General features: G+C 38.8%; 1 protein-coding gene across 6 annotated transcripts in view; it reads right to left on the bottom strand.

Moving 5' to 3' along the window:
- The window catches only part of NFIA (nuclear factor I A), a 368,285-nt gene that overhangs the window by 160,965 nt on the left and 184,224 nt on the right, over positions 1-23,096 (bottom strand). For all 6 annotated transcript variants that reach the window (XM_057712704.1, XM_057712696.1, XM_057712713.1 and 3 more), the window contains exon 3: positions 16,628-16,693. In XM_057712704.1, the coding sequence (XP_057568687.1) occupies positions 16,628-16,693 (66 nt within the window). The remainder of the gene's footprint in view (positions 1-16,627; positions 16,694-23,096) is intronic.

Below are 23,096 nucleotides of genomic sequence, written 5' to 3'. Positions count from 1 at the left end.
CAGAGGACTTCACTCTTCTTTCCAAAAACCAACTTCCCCCAATAAAAGAAACTATCAAACTCATTACTTCTTCAAATTTTTTTTTACTTCTTCAAATTTTACGCATGTTCTTTACCCTGTAAGATCATGACAAAGAAGAGTGAAGAAAGAGACCATGTCTTATATTTGTGCCTCTCCGTAAAGTACAGTTTAAGATGCTTGCGAAAATCATATGAGCTGGCCTTTCTTGTCACACATGTACTTGCTTAAGTGCTCACACAGAACCCACTTCTATCTTATTCTTGCTTTCCTTTGCTCTGCTCAACCTCTCCTCTCAAAGATCCCTTCACTTCAAAGTCAGCTTTGCCAGGTAACATGCCTTTATCTCACACTGTGACTAGCTACAGCCAGCTCAGCCTCTTACAAGATTTTCCTTCAGATTGTGGAAAGCTGAAGGCTGTGGGCAGAGGAGGATGGCAGTGATGGGGAACAGAGAGGACCATCAAATGTGCAGCCTGCAATGCTGCCAGCACCAGTCAAGCCCTAGGCAGCAAACTTTCCGTGCCTTGCCACAAAAGCACCTTGTTGTGCCTGCTGCCTGCAGACCCCTGGGTATCCGAGGCTCCTACCACAATGCAGCAAGCAAAGTACAAGCTGCCCGGTGGCCATCTAAGCACTGAAACAGGAGGAGATGGGCTGGGAACTACATGTGCTAAGCATAGGCCCACCGAATACGGATGTGTCATTTATAATCTTCCCAGCAGCAGGCTTCTCTGGAGAGCTTGTGCTGTGTGCACACCACACCCGACAAGAGCGGTACCAGAAGGCAGCAGACAGTCATTCCGTTCTGCATTTACAGCTGATGTTTACCCACACACGCTGTACGGTAGGCACTGGGCAAAGGAGAAAATGGTGAGTAGCAACGGATAAACAGTTCCTGGCTTCATGGAGTTTACAATCCACTTTATAATGAGTTGGCCTCTGCAGACATCATTCCCAGAAGCACACAAATAAATGCAATATTAAAATCGCCATAATTTGATTCAAAATTCTAAATGAGTGACTTTCAAATAAACTTTCCAACTTATTGGCAAGTTAAGAGAACAACTTCCATAGCCTTTCAAGTAGCCATTGGATTTCAGCCTATCTGGGGGGAGAAGCGTAAACCTAAGAGAAGCAGAGGAATAATACAGCAGAAAGAACGCTGGACAGGAGACTGGCATATTCAGAGTCTCAGGTCTACTGCTAATCCGTGTGTTATCTGAGGCGCATCTCTTTACTTCTCTGGGCTTCACCAGTCCTGTAACTAATGCCTGGAACAGTGTCAGGCATCCAGCAGATGTTCAATAAATAAATATTGGTTGAATGGATGAACATAATATGTGAAGATTTAGTGTGAATATCTGTGGTTCACTGTAAACATCAAGAAGTCAGAGATAAGAACAGTCAAGCAACACAGATTCATGCAATTTTCTTACACCCCCAATGATGCCCTAGTAAATACTGTCAAAAGGGAAAATGTGGGCCCATGACTGCTTATATGTTCCCACTGCGACCCTCAAGCTTGAATTTTGTAACAATTTAAACGCAACAAACAGCCTTTTTTCTGATCCCAACCCAGTAGGCTAGTTCCTTGGCTAGTAAATTCACAGGTGCCATGCTAAGCCCTTTCTTCAATATTTACAGAATAAAAGGCAATTTCGGTTTTAGCTTTGAGTGCATCAGATTTTGACAGCTTGGAAATGTCATTCTCAGAGCAAGGACTTTTCACATGCACAGAATTCTGCCTCGAACTGTTCTATAAATGCAAATGCAAATATCCTTGACCAGAAAACCTTGAGCATCATGTTCTAAGAATGTTAGTGAGATTACATGAAGTTCTTTTTAACTGTATTAGTTTCCATCCAACATCTACTAAATTGAATTACAGTAAAGTGGGGGAAGGCCTAAGTTCGAAAGGTGGATGCCAAAGAAGTCACATTTTCATTTCGACTCTGTCTCTCATTTATGGATGCTTTCTATCTGTCAGCCAGGCAGGCAGCAAGCTTCACTCCAAGGGAAACATGCTGGACAACTGGCCATCCAAGAATTAAACATGATACGACCGTGGTGTATCAGAAACTGTTCAGCAACACAATGCCTTAGCCAAACTGAGTCTTATGCGGTGGGTCGGATGTTCTTTTTGCTTAATAAGGATGCTACATCTTCCGGCTCACACTTACTGAAGCTGTGAATCCCATTTATTATGTTATCAAGGGCACCAACATTCACTGACTAGGAAAACATATTGGTGGTACATTTCTTATTAATAAAGGAGACCCCTCCCCGCCAGAACAGCAATTTGCAAAATTCAAGGAAATAAGATATAGTGAAACTCCTCTGCATTAAGAACTAAACAAGAATCAGATGAAGCTCAGAGAGGAGGGGGAAGGGAGAAAAGAGAGGGCAATGGTACCATGGCATAGTCGCCTAAGTGTTTTCAGGGACAGAGTTGTGTAAAAGCAGTGTGAAGTGGTTTGTATGTTCTGAGACATCACCTAAGTGCTCCTCCCCAACCCCGTTTCCACACAACTTACCAACCTCAGCGACTCACATATGTTCTGTGTATACAAACAGAACTATGGAGAAGGGGCTGATCCCAACATATGGGGCACAGGCCATGGAATGGCTTAAGAGAAGATCTATCAGTTAAACTAACTCAGCAGGTGTAGAAACCAAGTGCCAGAAAGAAACTATAGCCTGAATGCCCTCCCAGAAACATGCAGAAATTCTGGGATGAAGTTTAGATTTCCTCAGAGTGTGGAACAGGGGTTCTGAGCTCATTCTAAGAGGCAAGGAAGCCATAGGTAATATCTGGGAACCTAAATACACTACTATATTTAGGTCAAATGTTTAATAAAGTTCTTCTATAAACGCCTATAACTTAACTATTGCTGTCTCTTGCACAGCTTTAATCATTTGTACCTACATCCATCACTGGCCGCAAACACTATCTAAATATCTTCAGGAGATCACAGCCACAATTTATGGAAAATATCTATTGAAATATCTGTCTCCCTTGCTAGAATATGTGTCTGATGAGCACTGGGTCTGCATCTCATTCATCTTTATATGACCATTGCCTAACACAAGAATTAGCACATATATTAATAAATATATATACGATTAGGAAATAATGAATTCGAAGAGGGTAGAATTACTTTTAATTATATATTATATTCCCCTTAAAAGATTTTAAACTCCTAAAATGGTGGTTATCAGAAGCTGGGGGTGAGAGAATGGGAGAGATGTTATTTCAGGATGCATACTTGCAACTAGTAGGTAAGTAAGTCCAGTAGACCTAGTATATAGTATGGTGATTATAGACTACAAACATTAAACTTGCTGAGAGACTAGATCTTAATTGTCCCCAAGAATAGAAAATGATAATTATGTGATGCCACAGAGGTGTCAGCTCACGCTGCAGTGGCAATCATATTGCAATGCACATGTATCAAATCAGTACATTGTACACTTTAAACATAGACAATGCTGTAGGTCAGATATATCTAAGTTTCAAAAGAAGACTTTTTCACAGATATAGAGAACAAACTAGTGGTTACCAATGAGGAGAGGAATGGGGGGAGGGGCAAGACAGAGATGGGGGTGGGAAAAACTTTAAACTCCTGAGGGCGAGATCCATTCATTCATTCATTTGCTCACTCACTCATTCATTTCAAAAATATTTATTGATTCCCAGATACTATGTTTGGAATATAACCCAAACATTAATTTCTTCCCCCAAGGGCAGTCTATTCTACATTATCTAGAGTAGTGATCTCCTCAAAACACATACTAGGGGGACCCAAAGAAAACATTGGGGCTTCTATTTATTTTTATTTCGCGTCTTCTAAAAAATAATGATAAATTTGTTATTAACAGTGCCATCTCCCTCACTTGGTACCTATGTCAGATGGTCACATGTCACCCACAGTACGTAACAGTATCCCTAGGGAAAGGTGGAATTCTGCAGACCCTTTCTTACTGGTTTAATTTTCAGCATATTGTGACATATTACTCTTTTCATCTGTTGGTGTTTCACTTAAAATAATTGATAGATTATGTATTTTTAACTAATTAACCACCGCTATCACCACCATAAGTGTATCATCACCACTGTCATTCTCCAACCTCATGTTTACAATTTCCCTGGGAAGAAGGGACAGGACATAGAGAAAATACATTGAAACAATAAGATTATTGTAATAATAATACAAATTATTTGAGATTATCACAGCTGCTGAATGTAAAGGACTCTAAAATATTTCAAAGCAGCTCACTATCCATTATCTGTTTAATGTCAGAGCCTTCCCCAGGAAGACAAAGCAGCATTTCCTCTGCCACTCACTAGCTGCTGACCATGGACCTCTGCCTCAATCCCCTTGACCCTCATTCTCCTCATCCTCTACCTCTTAGATTAGGCCAAATTAAAGACGACACAGCCAAACAATTTAAAGTGTGGAGTACCAAGGTCACTTTTCTTACCTCTCCTATTGATGTACAGAATCCACATAGAAAGAGCTCTGAACCGGAACTCAAGTGTTCTACACAATTATGTATGATTAAGCTACCCAAACTTTGAAGATCTTATATTCTAAAAATATGATTTCCTGGGTCAATTTATGTACAAAAGTGCTACCTGAGTCTCCTACTTTGAGCTGCTCTTCCCATTGGCCCTCACTACCAATTCTGCTCAGAAAGAAGTGGGTTCAACAATATCTGCTGAAAGAATGAATGGAGGGATGCGTTATGGAGATGATGAGCAGCCCCTGAGTACAACGCATCCTTATTGGCTCCTACTGGTACCTGCTTTTCTCTTCTTCCCTCTCCTCCCAAAAGAGAAAGTTAAAGGCTACTATTAACCCATTGGTCTAGAGCAGAGGCTTCTGTGTCTTTTCACCATTAAGCATATCTTGTAATGTTTTCCTCTTATGGTGCCTATTTCTCAACATATTTAATTCACCATCTTTACTAAATTATGGATAATTCATCTCTCCCCAACCTTTTATTAAATGAATCCAAACTATAACTGCCCAACAGAGCCTCTGTAGGTGTAAGACAACCAGTGAGTCTACAAATACAGTCAAAAGCAAAAACTGCCAGCCTATGCATCTTATTATCTAGAGAAAAATGCATAATTTCTTTAAAAAGTTTTTTCTTTGGCCCCCTTCAAGAACCGCCAGTTGGCACCCACGGGTCAGGAGCATGTGTTAGCATGTGCTGAGTTTTACTTACATCTCTTTCATGATATCAATTTGCAAATCCACTAGAACTCAAGGGACACACATGTCCTGGGCACTGCTACCTTTAGAACTGGCCGATGCTCTGACAACAAGGTGCCTCATTGTCCCCTCTCTACCATTAAAGGTTTTACTTATAGTCCAAAGCTGTAAGAATGCATTAAATTGAAAAGCTTTCCGTTTGGACAGCATTTGCAATTTTAAAAGAAGAGAAACCTCTCTGAGGAGTTCACATGATCTGTGAATGGGGGACATGCTAGGAATCAGATACCTTAATGAACTTTGTCTTACTCATTTGAAATGGAGAATTAACCGATGCTTTTAAATAATTCACAAATCTAAAATCAAAGGGATGAGGTGCAAATTTCTAATGTCCTGCACAAAAAATGGGGAGTGGAAATAAACGTTTTATGTTTTCAATAAAACTACATTCCTACATCTTTTGCAAGTGAAATACGTTCAAATTTATTGGCAATCATAATTATTTTATGCCAGCCAACAAACACAATGGCATCTGGTATAAATACCTTACAACTAATCTCATTTTATACACTCCACCTCCAGCAGAAAAATAAAACAAAAATTTAGTCCATTGTTTAAAAATATCCATTGTGGAGCTGTATACTAATAATGCTTGAGACTGTAGAAAAAAGAGTAAAGAATGTTCCCATGAAAAATAAGAACGTAACTTTTCCAAAAGAATGTAATTTTGCCCCCCAAACTGAAAACAAGAAAAAGACGTTCTAGATTGCCCTCTAGCACAGGGTTCGTGTCCATGAGGCAAGGAGGTGGGTGAAAGAGAAGGTGGGCTACATTTTACTGTGTGTCTCCTATGGATCGCTGCAAGTTCTGGGAACTTTATATACACACCCATGCACAGAGATATATTCACATACATTATCTGCACAGAAACAGTCCCGTTAGTTCCGAGGACATAATTAAGCCTGTGGATGCCTGAGCAAGGCTAAGGCAGATACCTGAGAGAACGAGATGGGGAATAAAAGAAGAGACGACCATCTTAGGTGAGGGAACAACATGAGGAAGGAAAGGAACGAACATTGTTTAAGCTCAAAACGAAACAGCAACTAGAACACATTTCCTGGGAAGGTGATGGCATTTTACCTTATGAATGAAGAAACACAAGTCCAAGAGTTTAAATTACTTGCCCAAATTTACATCAGAGTTTGAACACCATTCTTGCTATAATGCAAGGTCATGGTTAATCAATTAGACTCTGGAGTTTGAGTAAGTTTGAAAACTCTGTCCTTCTTTGAGTACTCTTTCTGCCATCTTGACTGTGGGCAAGCTAAATTCTTTGGGTCTCAGTTTCCTCATCTATAAAATGGGTACACTAATGATACCTATCTCCATAGGGTTGTATTAGAGTAAAACAAGATCATGAATCTAGAACTGTTAGCACAGTGCCTTGCTGTGGTGGCCATAAAAAAATGAGACACTCATATCACGTGTTACAAGAAGCATGACTGCCTGACACCCAATTGCTCTCCTCTGGACTTACCACCATGTGTGTTCCAAGGAGCTTCCTCCAGGCTCCTAGTCAATAACTAAAGAAGAGGATACTAATGCAGACTAGTTCTTACAGGACAAAAAGCTTTATAACAAGTGACTCTGGCTCAAAGACTCTCCATTGGCCTGTACTTTCTTAGCAGCTTACCGATGTCCAGGATTCTTCCTTCCCAATCCTCCTTCCTTTCCTGTCTCCTCTCACAGGTATCAGATCAATATTGCAGTCTGAAGCCTCTCCAGCCTAGCCTGGCTTACTCCCTTTATACTCCAGAGACTTTACCCCAATAAATCCCTGCACATCTAATCCCATAAGGGCATATTCTTCTTGGAGGACCCAAACTAACACACCAGCACACAGGAAGTCCACAGCAAATGTGAGCTCCTAGCGTGACTGTTATCACCAAATTCACTATTTTTGTCATTACCTGGCTCTAAAGCCCAATAGAGTTTAACCCTCCTTTCCAAAACTGCTTTCCTTGAATCTGTGAACATTATCCTTTCTTAAAGTAGGAGGATACAAAGACCACACCATGCTCCTATAACATATTCAGACAAGTTTTGTCATACCTAGCAAAACAGTCCTAAAGGAAAACATATATATTTAGTTTCCCATGGAGCATAAAAATATGCCACCTTCCACTTTCAAGTCAATCTAAATGTCTTCTCTTGATATCACCTTTGAATGTGGAATTTTCCAGTGCTGTATTATTTGATTTTCTACTTTAACCATCTTTCATGAGGCAAACAGTCTGCCAATAACTGGATCTTGCGACAAGGTATACTTCCTTGGTCATGCACTGTTTCAATGCCTTACTCAATTACCATCCCACTAATTAAATTTACACACTGACTTGGATAGGTTGAGTGGCTCTCAACTACAGTATTGTACCTAATGACTGGGCCATACAAGCAGCTTATTGTTCCAAGATAACAACTGGGCTACGTACTGGCAGATGCGGGAGGAATGGAATTTAAGCAGTCCAGTCACTAGAACTTTGTGGTACTCTTCCCAGGTCTCATTTCCAGCCAGTTAAATTCCAGTGGTTTGACCCTTTGTGATCACTGAAATCATGACAGGCTAATCAAACCTTTTCCTATACTGCTGTTACTACTGCCCATGTACCCACCATGGGAGTGCGGTTATGTGGGAGTGTAGAGAACCAGGACTGGTGGCCAGGTAAAATACAGGACTTGGTTTAGATAAACAACAAATCCTTTTCTGTAATAAGTAGAATCCATATAATACTAAAAGAAAATTATCTGTTGTGGATCTGCCATGCAAATTGAACTTGGTGTCTTGTATTTTTATTTGCTAAATCTGACAATTATTAGGGAGAAAAATCAAGCTTCATGGTCAAGGACTGGAGACCTGGGGATTTACAATCTAAATGGAGTCCGGAGGTAAGGAAACAGCAGCCCCACAGATTTAGACCTCCATCAGATGAGAAAAGAATCGTTTGCATGAGAGGGTATGTGAGACCAACTAACCCGTGCAAGTGACTCTGCTTTCAGTAATACATGCATAAGGGAAAACCTTTGGGGTTACTAAAAGATAATTGCCATGGCAGACAAGAGTCCCTTCTTTGACGGTGCTATGAATTAGACCATTTGCTTTATTCACCACTGAACTTTAAGTATCTAACACAGTGTAGGGGCTCAGGGCATATCCACCATATCAAAAAATGAACGGATTTGGTATGTGCATTCCCTTGTAGAGCATATCATAGTTTATCAAGGATTTGCCAAGTACTTTCCTTGGCCTACAAGGTGTGGTATAAATTGGCTTCCTGCTACCCCTATCTCCATCTGCTCTTCTTTCATTCATGCCCCACAAGCTACACTGACCCTCTGACTGTTCCTCCAACATGCCTCAGGGTCTTTACATTTACTGTTGCCTCTTTCTAGAACAAAAGTCCCAAATATCTGCATAATTCTCTTCTTCACCTTCCTCAAGTCTTAGCTCAAAAGTCAACAGATCAAAAAGGCCTTCCCTGACAACCCTCTGTAAAATAACACCCCTATCCTCCACTGTTTATCCCTTATCTTGCTTTATTTTTCTTCATAATATTTAATACCATTTGGTATATGATATATATTTGTTAGTTCATTGTCTGTTTCCTCCCACCAGAAGGTAAGTGCCATAAGAGCAGAGATTTTATCTGTTTTGCTCAGTGCAATATCTGCTTCTTGGAATGCACTTGATAAACATTTCTTGAATGAATGATTGAAGGAATGAATGAAGTCTCTTCTCCCTTACTAGACTATCAGGTCGTCTAGAACAGGATGTCTGATCCATCACTGTGTTCCCTCAACAAATCCAGTACGTAGTCCAAATGTACCCAGCAGATTCTTAATAACTATCTGCTAAATTACTTATGAGAAAATTGAGGTACAGGTCTTTAAGTGACTTGGACAACTGATTTCCCTCTAACAGATGCTCAGTGTCAGGCTTATAATGGCAGCTCTCCCTTTGCTAATCTGACCTATTCGGAAGCTGTGATTTGGCTTCTACTTGTGCATCTCTTGAGTTTACAAATGCTGCTTGCTGAGAAGCTCTCTGGTTGCAAAATACCTACAGAGATCTAAGAAAACACTGACTTTCCTTCATGGAGAGATTGTTGGAAGCCTATTTCTATTTTGCTGGGCCTTACCACAACATCCCTTACACTTCTCTCTTTGGATATTCACCATATGATGCCTGTGGATAAGGCATATGAGACTACCCTGTTTCCTTTGGGTTAAAATCAACCAAGTATAAAAATTAACAACCGAGATGGGGCAGAGTCATCTGCAGTAAGTATTACCCCTCCGCCACCCCGATTTGCGCGCTATCCCAGTAGATTTCCTTAGCGACAAGGTAATGCCAAGGGAGCAGAGTTGCCTGGAGCTGAGTGAAACCTGAAGAAGAGAAAAAGAATGAGGAAGCTGTAGGGAGAAAAGGTGCCAAAAATCCTTGTGGCCACATGAATTTTTCTAGCAGACACCTAATCCATCTGGATTAGCAACTCCAAATCCCCAAATGAATTATTTATATTACATTCAGTTTACTAATATGATCCACAAATGGATAATTCTTTCCCCAAAATAATATACAGGATTTAAATCAACAAATTCACACTCAGGCATCAAATCAGACCCTATTACTTGTGTCAAGGAAAGCTCATACAGTGTTCCTGACCCAAACTAGCCTCCCTGATAATTCACCATGCGGATTTTTCAGTGATGGAGAGGTTTGTGAAAGGGACCGTAAGGGGTACACTGTAGGTCCTTCTAAGGAGATCTGTCAAAGGGTTATATCAGAGCCGGTCCAGGCTTCAGTCACAGGGAACAGAGAACAAGGGCAGATGGCACTGCAGCCAAACACCAGGTGTACCTTCTACCACACCTTCTCCATGCAACCGTGACTTGATGACAGCACCTCATTTGATTTCTTTTCTGAGCCCAATGCAAATACTACATGAGCTGTATTGCTTCATATTTTGAGAATTGAGATCTGTGGATATATTTACACAATTCCATATAAATTATAAACAAACACTTAAAAACACTTTTCTATTTGCAATGTTACATCCAAATGGTTGTCTCTCCCAAAACAAGTCATAGGCATGAACGAATTTGAGGACCAGAAAGACACCCCTTTATTTCGTCTTTCCTCTATATCTATTTCTGTGTGAGAGACTGGCCGAGGGGAGGAGGTGGGGTTTGTGTCTGAAAGAGACCACCCAGCCAGTCCATTTTAGAACCTGGAAATCAGGGGAACAGGGGTCTAAAACATTCCCTACTTTGGCTACTAGCCAACCACTTGAAGTCTGTTCAGCTAGTTATCCTCTGTATGTAGGTAATAAAACACACATAACGTGAGAGGTAAAACTACTTCTTTAAAATGACTACAAACTTCCTCCCTCTTTTTCAGTTGGAAAGGCTCTTTAACTACCTTGGATTCTGTGGTAAAGCGCAGCAACTCCACACTGCAGCATGCATGCGGGGTAAGCCCCCAGTCTCACCTGGTACCTCATTTTTCAAAAGGCAAGATCCAAGAATTCCCTCTGTCCGCAGGCATTTCTAAAGAGTCCCTGCAAACAGTGATGGGTCACATCTGCTAACAATATTTAAGAAAGCACAATTCACCTGGTCTCAGACTGACATTTTAGATGAAACCAAATCTTAGTTCCACAGTCGCTAAAAGAAGATAGACTAACTCCATCGCATTGCTGAAAAATCATCAGTCAGAATTTAATTACACAGATTTGGAAACCAGAAGGCATTTAGGTTTTAATGTCTCCCTGAGTTGGGACCTTTACAATATTTAGAATATTGATCATTACTGTTATTGCTGCTATTTTGGTGGTCACTCTACTGTGTCTGTCCCTGCAGGGTTTTTGGAAAGAACACCGCTGAGAATAACTGTTGCTAGGTAATTGCAAAAGAAAGTCATGCAAATTGTGAAATATTGACAAGTTGTATTTACAAGTCAATGGTGCTAGAATGCTCCTGCTTTCCCAATAAAACACTAACTGTTTGGCTGTGCCTTGCCTCCAAAATTCCTAAAATGACCCAACTAAAATGACCCTGCAATCAAAACAGTTCCTAAAACAGCAGTCCATCCAGTAGTAAGAAACAATTCTTAGCATTTGGAATTATGAATTTTAGTTTGCCTTCCAACTATGTACTAATATTATAATATTGCAATATATCTACTACATATTTGAGGAGGTAGTGAAAAAAGTTAAAGCAGAGGGTTTGCACTTGCTTATGAGAATATCATCAGATAAAAGGACATTTGTCCAAAAGAGAAACAGATATTTATAGTTCTCTCATCTCACCTCCAAGTTACAAAGTGAATCCTACATATAAATCTTAAGTTGGGAAGTCAGTAGCCTTGGAAGTTATTTCATAAGTACTAAAACATTCAAAATACTCACAGAAATGAGTTAACTGATAACCAATGAGACACTGACAATTGAGACTGAAGAAAAGTACATTCCTTGTTCATCTAGCAACCTTTAGTAACGATACCTAGTTTGGTGATACAGGATGGGAATGACATAAAGATGCTGAACATGAAAGCTAGATTCAACCAATACTCCAGGGTGATTTTCAAATTGGCAGGTAGAGCTGGAAACTTTCAAAATCTGGGGCAAGCATCATGATTAATGGCCTTCCGTTGATTGCAAAGCCCATCTGAGGGTTGATGCCACCAACATATGTGCAACTACCAGATAAATGAGGAAGAGCAAACATGATTTAATCTAAAGAAAATTATCTAAATACCAACTCTGATTTCCTGTTATAAAGATCACATGTTAAAAACCACTAAGATGAGGTTATTATTATTATTAGCAGTCTGTGGAGGTGATGAGAGATAGTAAATAGGAAAAACAAAACCCAAAAACACATGTGAACACAGCTTTTCTTTTTCTGGCAAGGGAACTCCACCTTTTCTTTTCCTTTTTTAGTTAAGGGTGCACTCACAGGGAGTCCCAGTGGGGAGTGTGCTTTCAGAGTGCCAGTGTTGGACTATGCTATTCCCTCAGCCATTGCCTCAGTGTGGAAGCATGCCTTGAATTAAGCAGGAGGGCTATCACATGAGCTTTTCCCTCAGTGATGCCTGACCTGATGCATCACAGGATGCAAGCTGTGGAGGACTGTTCGCAGGCTCTGTAAATATCAAGAGAGCATTGCAAATGTTCTGTCCCACAAATACTTCTAACAGTAGCCAAAGCACCTCCTGGGAATTCTCAAAAGTGGTCTGAGAAGATGTTCTAAGTCAAAGTCTAACAAATAAGGCTTACAACCTTCAGAAGCTCTTGAAAACCCAGAAAGGGGGTTTCTGTAACATGCAAAAGGATTAAATGAATGATACTAGTCAGAGCTGAGAACTTTGTCGGGATTCCATTAGCTATGGTCATCAACCATAAACGAACATGATAGTATTGCATATCTTTGATCACACCTGCTCAGTAGGGTGGGGTGGGGGTGGGGTTACAACTTGATCTACTATGGCCATTAGTACAGCCCCTAGCTTTGGCTTTCCAGCACAATTAGTCGTATCTGTGTGTGTATGTTCACGTCATACATGTACAACTGTACAATTTATACCCACACCCAAATTAGATTTCAACTTCTCCAGGGTTTTTATTTTTATTTTTTTCTTAAAAATCTCTTGGTAAATCAGTCGTGAGCAAATACTCAAAAACTATTTGGAGATTATGACCGTATATTTATCTGCTTATTAATTTCAATAACTACTAGGTATCTGCCACATTCAAGGCATATGGAATTGGTCATGAATCCTATCCTTCTTCAGCTTATAGTTTTCATAAGCCACACTCTATTTGGTTTGTGCCAAGGAAAAACTCAGCCAAAATTAAAGACATCTAAGTGGAGTCCCTTCTTTCCAGAGTAATCTTCTTGAGCATTCATCCTGAAGGTTCTAGCGACTCTGAATCACTTTTGTAGTTCTCGACTCTTGGGAGGTAAACAGAATGTGGAGAAGAGAACTAAACAGCAAAATAGCCATGTCACTGGGGGCATTAGGGACAGATTTAGGAGACTTAAGTCTGACATTTCAGAACAGAGTAGGTATCTACAAAAGCTGTCTCTAAAGAGTCTTGGTTTATTTCTGATACTCTCCTCCCTTCCCCTCCAAGGCTCCCAGGTTTTGACCTCTTTGAATATGTACCTCTCATTACAGATACGAGCTTTAACTGGAGAGTGGTGATGGTCACCTTTCTTTGATCCTTGCTATGAACCTGGCATTCTGCTATTTTACAGGCATATTCTCATTTTAATACTCAAGAGGAAGGACCTTTTAATGTTCCTATTTTACTGATAAGAATACTGAGATTGGGCTAATACCTTAGTCAAAGTCACCCAGCCATTATTTCATTTGAACTCAGGCCCGTTTGACTCTAGAGGGGGAGTTCTTAATCATTATATTATATCAATTTTGAGTTTCAGCGATTCTGATATTTTATCTCTGGGCTTCAGATAATTCCTTCAAAATTCCCATCTAATACTCTAATTGGACAAAGATTTGTTTTCTTTTACAGTGGAGTCTTAAGGGAGTACAAGAAAAGAAAGCAAAAATTCCACAGAAAAAAGACGAGCCGGGCAGGGAAGAAACAGCTGCATCCACTTTAGGTAAAGTTCCATGGCCTAGTGTATGGTTTTGGGATGAAACAGCATGTTACCATTTGTCTATTCATTCTCCATGGTTTACTAGGAAAATACCATTCGTTTCCCATTACCTTTCTCCTCAAGAGCTGGGATAAAAAGAATATTATTTCCCCTTGAATATATACATAAAGAAGGAATAATGAGTTCCCACTTTATTTGAAGACCAGAGTCTGTCACTTCTTCATCCACCAAGATTTCAAAAGTTTCTGAGTTCTGTTGATACATTTATGAGCGTTCTTTTCTTAAAAACAAAAATGAAACAAACAAACAAACAAGAACCTTTTAGGAACTCATCTTCCATAACCTAGGGTAATGAAAATGAAAGAATACTCTTTATCAAAGCAACCCCAGAAAGTCATCTAATGCATGTAAATACCTAGTCCTGAAATCTTCATTTACTTTCCTTCAGGGATTATATGCCTTTAAGGAAGAGGAAAAAATAATTTTCCTCAAATAACTTCATCTGAGATTGACAAAAGTCAGAAAGAGGAAACTGAAGAGGCTGATGTGCCTCTAGTCTGAGCTCCAGTTGGAACTGTCTAAAATGAAGCAACTTCTACTTCCCTTTCTCTGAAATAAATAGAAATTTGAAACACAGGAATTTATTACTGTCTCTCCTGGATATTAATACTTTCTTTCTTTGAACTCATATGATCCTTCCCAAATGGTACTGTGAATCCTGGAGGTGGCACCAAGTGATCTGGGGTTAACGAAGAACTTGGCTAGTCTCTCCGTGCCTTTGGCCGAAAAATCCAGGCTCAATCCCGGTTGCTTTTTGGAATGGAAAACAATATCGGTATTACAGCAGCTCCAGAAAGGCATGCCAGGCCTCTCATGCTCTCAATTTATATTTGCATGTGAACAGCTTGTCGGCCATTTTATGAAGACAGATGAATCGCAGGCCTGCAAGAGGGGCAGCCAGGCCGAAACACGTGAGCCACGCACCCCCGCAGCTCACCAGCTCTTAAAGGTGAAAACAGCATGAATACCTCTGGACACAACTTCAGGCAGATTATATACAGGTATAATATATGAAAAAACAAAACACACACAGCATCACCTATAAGCAAAGTGGGAAATAAAGAATGAAACTAGTCTATAAATATCTCTCTTTAAAATGTCAACAAAAAATAAGATGTAGCTGTTTATGACACTAAAAACAAGCCTTCGGAGGTCTCTTTTTTTCCCTCTCTCTCTTTTTTAAATGCCTGCTGTGAAAAGATGACTTTGATAAGGAAAATACCACCAAAATACCAGGATAAGGAGAGGAATAGCCAAGATAGTGTATATTTAATATGGGAGCCTAGCAATGTTACAGAGAATTTCCCAGGCTTGAGAAACGAAACAAATTCTGAGAAAATCAGTGATAGGATATTCAGTGTGGTAAACTCAATCCTCTGCCCCACAAAACTGACATAATTCAGTTTACCTATCTGTGCCAAAAGATCAGGCAGAAATAAAAATGGAAAAATAGATAGAACAACAAAAAGAAGAAGAGCGTCAGGAAGAATGAGGTCATTCCAAGTGAAAAACAAGGTATGGTAGGATTATACTGACTAGAAAAACAATAAGTGGAATACTGAACAATAGCCAACTTTTTTTTTAGTGTAAAGTCTATGAAAGATGCTAGGTAAGTATATTATACACATTATCTTATTGAATTCTTCAACATGCCAGTGATGTTATTACCATACCACTTCAAAGATGAGGGACAAATCAGCACTCTGGGAGCCTACATAACCTGTTCAAAATCACAAAGGAGGGAAATAGCAGAGGCAGAATTTGAACACAGGTCTGACACCACAGCCTGAGCTTTCAGCCATGCTGCCAAAATCCCCTCAAAGGTCCCTCAAGGTCAAGTTCCCATTTGACTCTTCAGCTCTCTCACCAAGGAAGAGCACTTTGGAATTTTATGAGATGATACCTATGAAAGTGCATACTACAATGTTTAGCATGTCATGGGTGTCACTAGTTTATGTCTCAGTTTTTATTGAAACTGATGGTTTTACTCAATCTTAAATTCTAACCTATGACAACCTTTTTTGAATTTGGAGTGCATATACCACACAGTTAGTATTTTAGTGAATACTATTATATTCATATATAAAGTGTGTATTCTAGGTTAGTCAAGTTTCTGCAACAGAAAATTTATATATTTATGCAATTGATGACTTTAATACTGTCACGTATTCCTAGTGTCTTATTTTAGACAATTTGAAAGTGAAAAATCCTTCAAAGGCAGAGATAATTTTCTTAAAGCAATTAGAAAAGGCTTTGAAAAGGCCTTAATAATACTTGTCAGTCAATAAACTTAAATCACTAGTGAAGAAGATCGTGGGTCACCTGCCTCCTTAAAAGGAACTGAAATGAAAAGTGTTGGCTCCTCACTTATGCTGTAGAAGATTCTGATCTGGTAAATCAACTCTGCCTCTCACAGTAATCAACTTTCTTGGGAACTAAGGTTCTTATGAATACCCTGATAGGGTCTGTGGCTGAGGGGAGGCTTTGGGGCTGCTAGAGTGACCCAGAAAACTCCTTGAGTCCTCAAGATTGTTCCTACTGTGGGCCGCCTACAGGGGCAGACCTCGAAATCCTTGTACTTGGTTGGCTGCTGGCTACCGTGGACTCTCAAAGCAGCAACCAGAGTCCCAAACTAAACTTACCATTTTCTGGCTGGTCCTTAATGTCAGCGTCACTTGGCTGGCTGGGACTTTCAGATTGACTTGAATCTGAAAAACATAAAAATACAGCCAAAAATTACAGGGTCTGTGAAGGAAAGTGGATCAGAGGTGCCAGACTTTCTCAAAAGGTTCAGCATGTAAACTAGGAATGAGAACATTACAGAAGTGACGTGATGATCGAAAAAAGAAGCGAGAAAAGACCGGGGGAGAAAAGCAGCCGCCGCCGCAGCCCGTGCCTCCAGAGAGAACTCTCGGTTCTGTTTTCACCTCCAGTGGCTCTTGGCTTGCGCCAGATCATAACTTGAAACTCTTCAGAAACCATCCTCTTACACAGAGACCATTTCCAAACTGCTCTTCTCCATTATTTATACACTAGAGTCTGATAAAGACTTCATCCTTCATTACACACATCTGAAGCTTGATTCAGAACATAATAAAGTGTCAAAACATATTTTGAAGCTGGTATATAAAAGCAACCCAAACAACAGAAACAAGTTCTGTTGATATTTAGCTCTGTATTACAGCAACAGACTATGCAGACTAACACCATTAAATACTAGAATCCTAATATTCTAGTGCATTTACTTAAAATAACAGGATCACTCAAAGACATCTTTCTGAAAGATCTCATATCTCACCCACTGTATCAGTATTATTTTCCTCTTGTAATGATGTATTTGGGAGATCCTAAAGGGGCTTGTGAGCAAAAACAGGTTCTTGCACACTTTTATTGGATCCCATTTATTTTTTATTTTAAAAATATAATCATTTTCAAACTAAAAAAATTTAATTCAATTTAACTTCAAAATGGGATAATTTAAAATAAAGTAACATTTAATTTTAAGATGAGATAAAATTAAGTTAGATCAAAAAATTTCACAAAATTAGAAGTAAGAATACTTATGATACATTTTGGGGGCAGAGGAAAAAAAAGTCAGGGAAAATATTTAAAGTTTTTTTGTGTAAAGCATTTTCTGAGACTTGAAACATTATCAAAAAACAAACCAAAAAATTTTTAGAAAAATCTCTGTATCTGTGAAAAGCCTGGATCTGAACTTTTACCTTGACTTCACAGGGTTAGAATGGGCTGTCTGAAATTTGACCACATTTCAGCAAGAAGTTCAATGCAAGATCAAAAGGTCATGACACTTAACTGTGATTAAATTGAAAACATTACTTCTACTTCAACAAACTTATATATAGCTTTAGCATCCTCTTTCTTGGAGATACTGTAAAAAGAAGTAGCACTGCTAGTGACCCTAGGTCGAGAAGCGCTAATTTATTACTTTAAGAAAGGCTCCCTGCTTTTAGGCAAATGAAGATTTTAATTATTGGGAAGTATTATTTTTTAAATGTCTATTTTAAAATTTTCAGATGCTCTTAACCTGGTGACTAGAGCAAAAGTCTAGATTGATTCAAAGGTTCAAATAGCAAATGATGAGAAAATTTGAATTTTTATTTAAGTCTGGCAGGGTGATAGCTTTTACCATAATGTAACAATAGCCATAGTGAAGACACAAACAAAAAACATTACAGGTCAAAAAACTGTAGAGAAATTCTTCAGAATGAACCACAAAGTTAAATGCAAAGTCTGCACTTAAAATTGGAATACAAATTTATGTTGGATTACATTTGATATTTTAACTCCATAAATTAATATTACTTTTATAGCAAATGATTTAAAAACACAGCATGACTACCTTCTCTTTTTTTAAGGGAATATTCTGTAATTTTGCCATTAAAAATTACAAATTAAATATTCTTAGAAGTAATTCAACATGTTTTAGGAGAAAGGCATACCTTCATTATTTTTGTATTGGAAAATTTTAAACCATTAATACCCACAATTAAAATTAAAGAAAATATCTAAGTTTGTCTTAGGGAAAGTTAAAATTCTTCCCCATCATGTCCCAAAATAGATACGTAAAATTTTGCCAAATAGAATATTTTCTTTGGAATAAGACTAGCAAACTTAACTTTCTATATGATATCTTAGCCAATGTTCTTTTTCTTGGTGTAATATCTTGACGATTAATCACTTCTTTGTGTACAAAAAGAAAAATACTTTTATCTCAATTAATTTAAATATACCATAGCCAATTACTTTCCTGATATTTAACTATTCATACTAAGGTAAAAAAAATAATGAGAGATCCAAACAATTGTTTTAATAATCTAAAAGCAGACTTTGTTCTTTCAAGTTTTTTTACATTTGTCACCCTATATTTATAGAAAAATAGCATAATTATAGAAGACATGAACAGTAACAAAAGATGGCAATAGGTATGTTCAAAGAAAGTTTAAAATTCCAAGCCACAGAAAAAGAAGCAAACAAACAGCAAACTGAGAGGCAGGAAAATAGCTCAGAGTTGGTCTGAAAGGGGCCGCAGCACTCTTGTGAAAGCTCAAACACTGGAGAAGGCATCTAGCCAACTGAAAACGGAATTTAATTTCTCCAGTTTTATTCAAAAGCTTGGGATACGGTTCTCCACCCGAGGACTACATACTAAAATACACTGTCTTGGTAACGGATAGGGAAAGCCAAAGATCTACAAGAAAAGTTACATGATCTAAAAACTTAAGTAATTATTTTCTACCTTGGGCTGTTTAATGCTTTCTTTTTTGAACCAACAAGGAACAAAATTACCCAGTCCTGGTGCAATTCTATGCTGAGGACACATGGACACTTTCTCTGGAATTGCAAAAGGTCACCAATGCTGTTAAGTATGGAGCCAACGAGATGACCAGAATTATAAATTAATTTTTATCCATACATAATTGATACAAATGAAAGAGCTCTTTCTTAAGCATTTGCATTAAAACACTATCACGAAGGTTAACAACTAATTTACTTTTCTCTTTTACATATTTAGTAGAGACCTGTCAGAAGCCAAGGTAACTTTATGTCTTACTTTTGGGGACAATTATCACATGGTCTTTTGATTCCCATCACCTGAAATAATTAGAGGCCCCGGGGAAAAAAAAAGTCCACCTGCATAGAATCGTGTGCCCTTCTTGTCTGAGTCCCGTATAGCAGTGACTTTCTCTGGTTCCCTGGTTGAAAGCCAGAAGATTTGTATATTATAATGAAGAGAATATTATTTAAAATGTGTTTAAATGATGGGAGTTGAAAATGCTATTGTGAGGAAGCACATTAGAGTTATCAATTTTCTTCCCATCTAGGGATTTGTTTTTTGTTTAAGGAATCTTAGACTTCAACCTAACCTTGAAAAGCAATTTTTCTTTTGGTTTCTAAAAAATTTATGAGCAGAAATTTAAACCTAAAATAGACAGGGTTTTCATATAGGAGGCTGGATTGAGACCTCTTAATTGAACTGGTAGTCATCTATCTATGCATTTTTATGGCGCCTACAGCTATACTGCTGGAGTACTCAGACAAAGATATTTCACTATCAATATAATCACTAGGGAAAGGAATAAAATAAATCCTAATGCCTACACACTAGCCTCTGCTTCCATGAGCTTGTGCAGTGCAGGAACAGAAACCTTGTACTGGATTTGCTACTTATGCACGGATCCAGTCCCCCTAACCTCAGTTCTGCTCCCCTTCAACTTGGGACCTCAGACAATACTCCTTTTGGGATGGTAAAAATTGACAAAAACATTTCAACATGATAAAATTGATCAGGCAAAAATACAGACATCACTTCCACGTATTTTCTCTTCTCTAGGCATGAAGCAAAGATGGAATGATTAAATCTTTCTGCGCTCGACCCAGAATTAAACCCTTCCTCTCTGATTCCTCTTTCACTGGCCACACATCTCTTACAGTATGACTTACATTACGTTGCACTAAGGTACTTTTCAATTCCTATGAGAATTTGAGCTCCATAAGAAGAGAATTCCTTTCTTCCTCTGGTCTTACTCCTGGTACCTTCCAAAGGTACCTGGCCCAGCTAAGGATTTGGTAACCGCGGAACTAAAGAGATGAATTTTCACTTGGTGTTCAGCTTTCTAATGCTGAACCACCGCCAGTGATTGAAAATATACTAAGTTCACACCCGAAAGGGGATTGGGACTTATAAAATGAAAAAGGAGGGTAGAAGAGGTCTTTATTTCTGCTTGATAACCCCCTTCGTGGGACCTGGCAAAGGAGAGAGAGGCACAACCCTCTGGCTCGTGGGTGGGAAATCTTGCACAGCGTTTAGAAGTTGCAGACAAATACCTCTTCTGATCCCCTGGCTGACACACCACAAGAGGCTCCTTAGAATAATAAGAGCTGAGGACGGTGTCTGACACATAAAAGGCCCCCCAGAAATGTGTGCAGGCTACAATGATGGATGGCAGAAATATTTCACACATTCAAAAAATACAAAGATACGAGAAAGCTGCCATATTCTGACGCCTGAAGAGGGCCTCAAAATCCTAACAACTGCTGTTGTGAATAGCTGATAAAAGAAGAGCAGCCACGCTGTGGCGGGGATCGCTTCCCACCCCGCAACAAACCAAAGGAGCTTCTATTCGGTCAACATGATATCAACAAAAGTCTATGGACCAGGAAAGTACAAATTCAAGTTCCACTGGAAAAATAATTCCACCTAAGTTCAGCCTCCCTACATGGCTAAAGACTAAGTCTGAAAAGCCTTTGTTAGAATTTTATGTCCAGTTTTAAATCTTCCAAATTAAAAGGTGATACGAAGAAATCAGAAGGCATCCAGCAACAAAAATGAGTTAGTCAAGTGAAAGAAAGAAAGTGAAAATGCCGCCAAGAAGAGATGGAGTTGTTTATAGTGTGAAGAAGAAAAGGCGAAGTCAGGAATGAATACTTTCCTGCAAATAAATGAAGCGTTAGGAACATTCTTGGGGTAAAAGAAAATAAGGAATAGGGTGTTTTATACTCTGAATATAATAAACAGTTACCCTCTAGGACTACAGCCCTGAAAGATTTTCAAAATTTAGGTAGATTTTTTTTTTTTCTTACAGAGACTTGGGAAGATGAATAGTTTGCAAAAGAATCAAGCCAAAGAATCCAAGCTTCATTTTTCTACGACCATGATGCTATAGGCATCTATTTCTGATTGGTAGTATAAGGCTTAGAATTACTCTATTTTGATCATTCAGTACCATAAGATGTTTATTACAGTAAAGAAATCTAAAAAAATGGCTATAATAGTCACATTTGCTTATTACTCTCATAGTTGCAGTTATAAAAGAAATATCATTGTAATACTTTATGATCTTTACGAATATTGTCTATTTTTTCCAGTATCACCGTGACCTTGAAGACTGAGGTGTGAGGAAATATTTTAAAAACCTTTATTTGAGAATGTAGACTGTCACTGCACAGGTGCACATATGTATATACAATCTGCAGCTTACGAGTAAACACTGATGAAAGAATACCATCCGCTAAATATAACATTATCCATCATGGTCTGGCAAAGAACAAACAGAATTTTGTAATACCATCATTAAATCTGGACCACCAAAAATCTTCAGTTACCATCAGCATTTTCAGAGAATGGATAAAATCCTTTAAGTTCAGCAAACAACCAAACCAATATCTAATGGTAATTAATGTACACAACTGTGGCCTATTTAATGAAAAATGAATATACAATAACCTGGTTTGTAAAACAAATTATGAGGCGAGTCACACCATAAGAGTTTTCTTATCTTTTAAAATGGAAGCACTCCATGGTTCTTTAAATGCGAAGTCTTATCTTTAGTGTACTTAAAATACAAAATTCGATCTGTGTAACTTTCCCCGTAAGCTAGAACTGCGTGTGTCACGATAACCACAGCAAATCCTTCTTCAGGTGGGGAGATGGGGCACAGGGAAAGCCCTAGTTCCAAAAGGACCAGGCTAGTTGGCACACGTTGGTCCCTGAATCCTCTAATCCGGATACGGACGGAGCGGGAAGGCTGTGTTCATGCAGCAGCGACGTGGAAGGGCTCCACCAGACCACCCCGGGGGCTGCCAGCTGCTCGGGAGATCCACTCCTTAGCCACTCCCGGGTATGGCATTTTCGGGGTCAGACTTAAAAGCATTATATAATCCAGATGACTACCATTTTCTTTCTTAAAACTTTTTTTTTTTACATGCCTTTCTGAAGAAGAATTTGTGAAATATTAAATTTGCAGGAATTCGATTTTTTGGCATTAATGCTGGTATTCAAAGCCCATCTGTTTAGTCGGGGTTGTGTACAATGATGAGACTGTTTAGGTTGAAGAGTGATTCAACTGCCTTATCACCTACTCATAAACGTGTTATTTGGCTGTGTGCACAGGGAGGTTGTGGAATGATACACAGTTTTAACACGTTGAGAAAAAAGTAAAATGGTGTCACCATTGTTGTGTTATGACATGGAGCAGGAATCATTTCTAAGCTTTGAAAATTACAAATTCAGTCACTCTGAAAGTAAAGACCAAATGACTCAATCTTTAAACCTTCAATCTTCGCATGAGGCTGATTTCAGGTCCTGATCAG

This window comes from Hippopotamus amphibius, chromosome 1 (genome assembly GCF_030028045.1).
Source record: "Hippopotamus amphibius kiboko isolate mHipAmp2 chromosome 1, mHipAmp2.hap2, whole genome shotgun sequence".
NCBI lineage: Eukaryota > Metazoa > Chordata > Mammalia > Artiodactyla > Hippopotamidae > Hippopotamus > Hippopotamus amphibius.
This window is presented reverse-complemented; position numbering and strand designations above follow the sequence as displayed.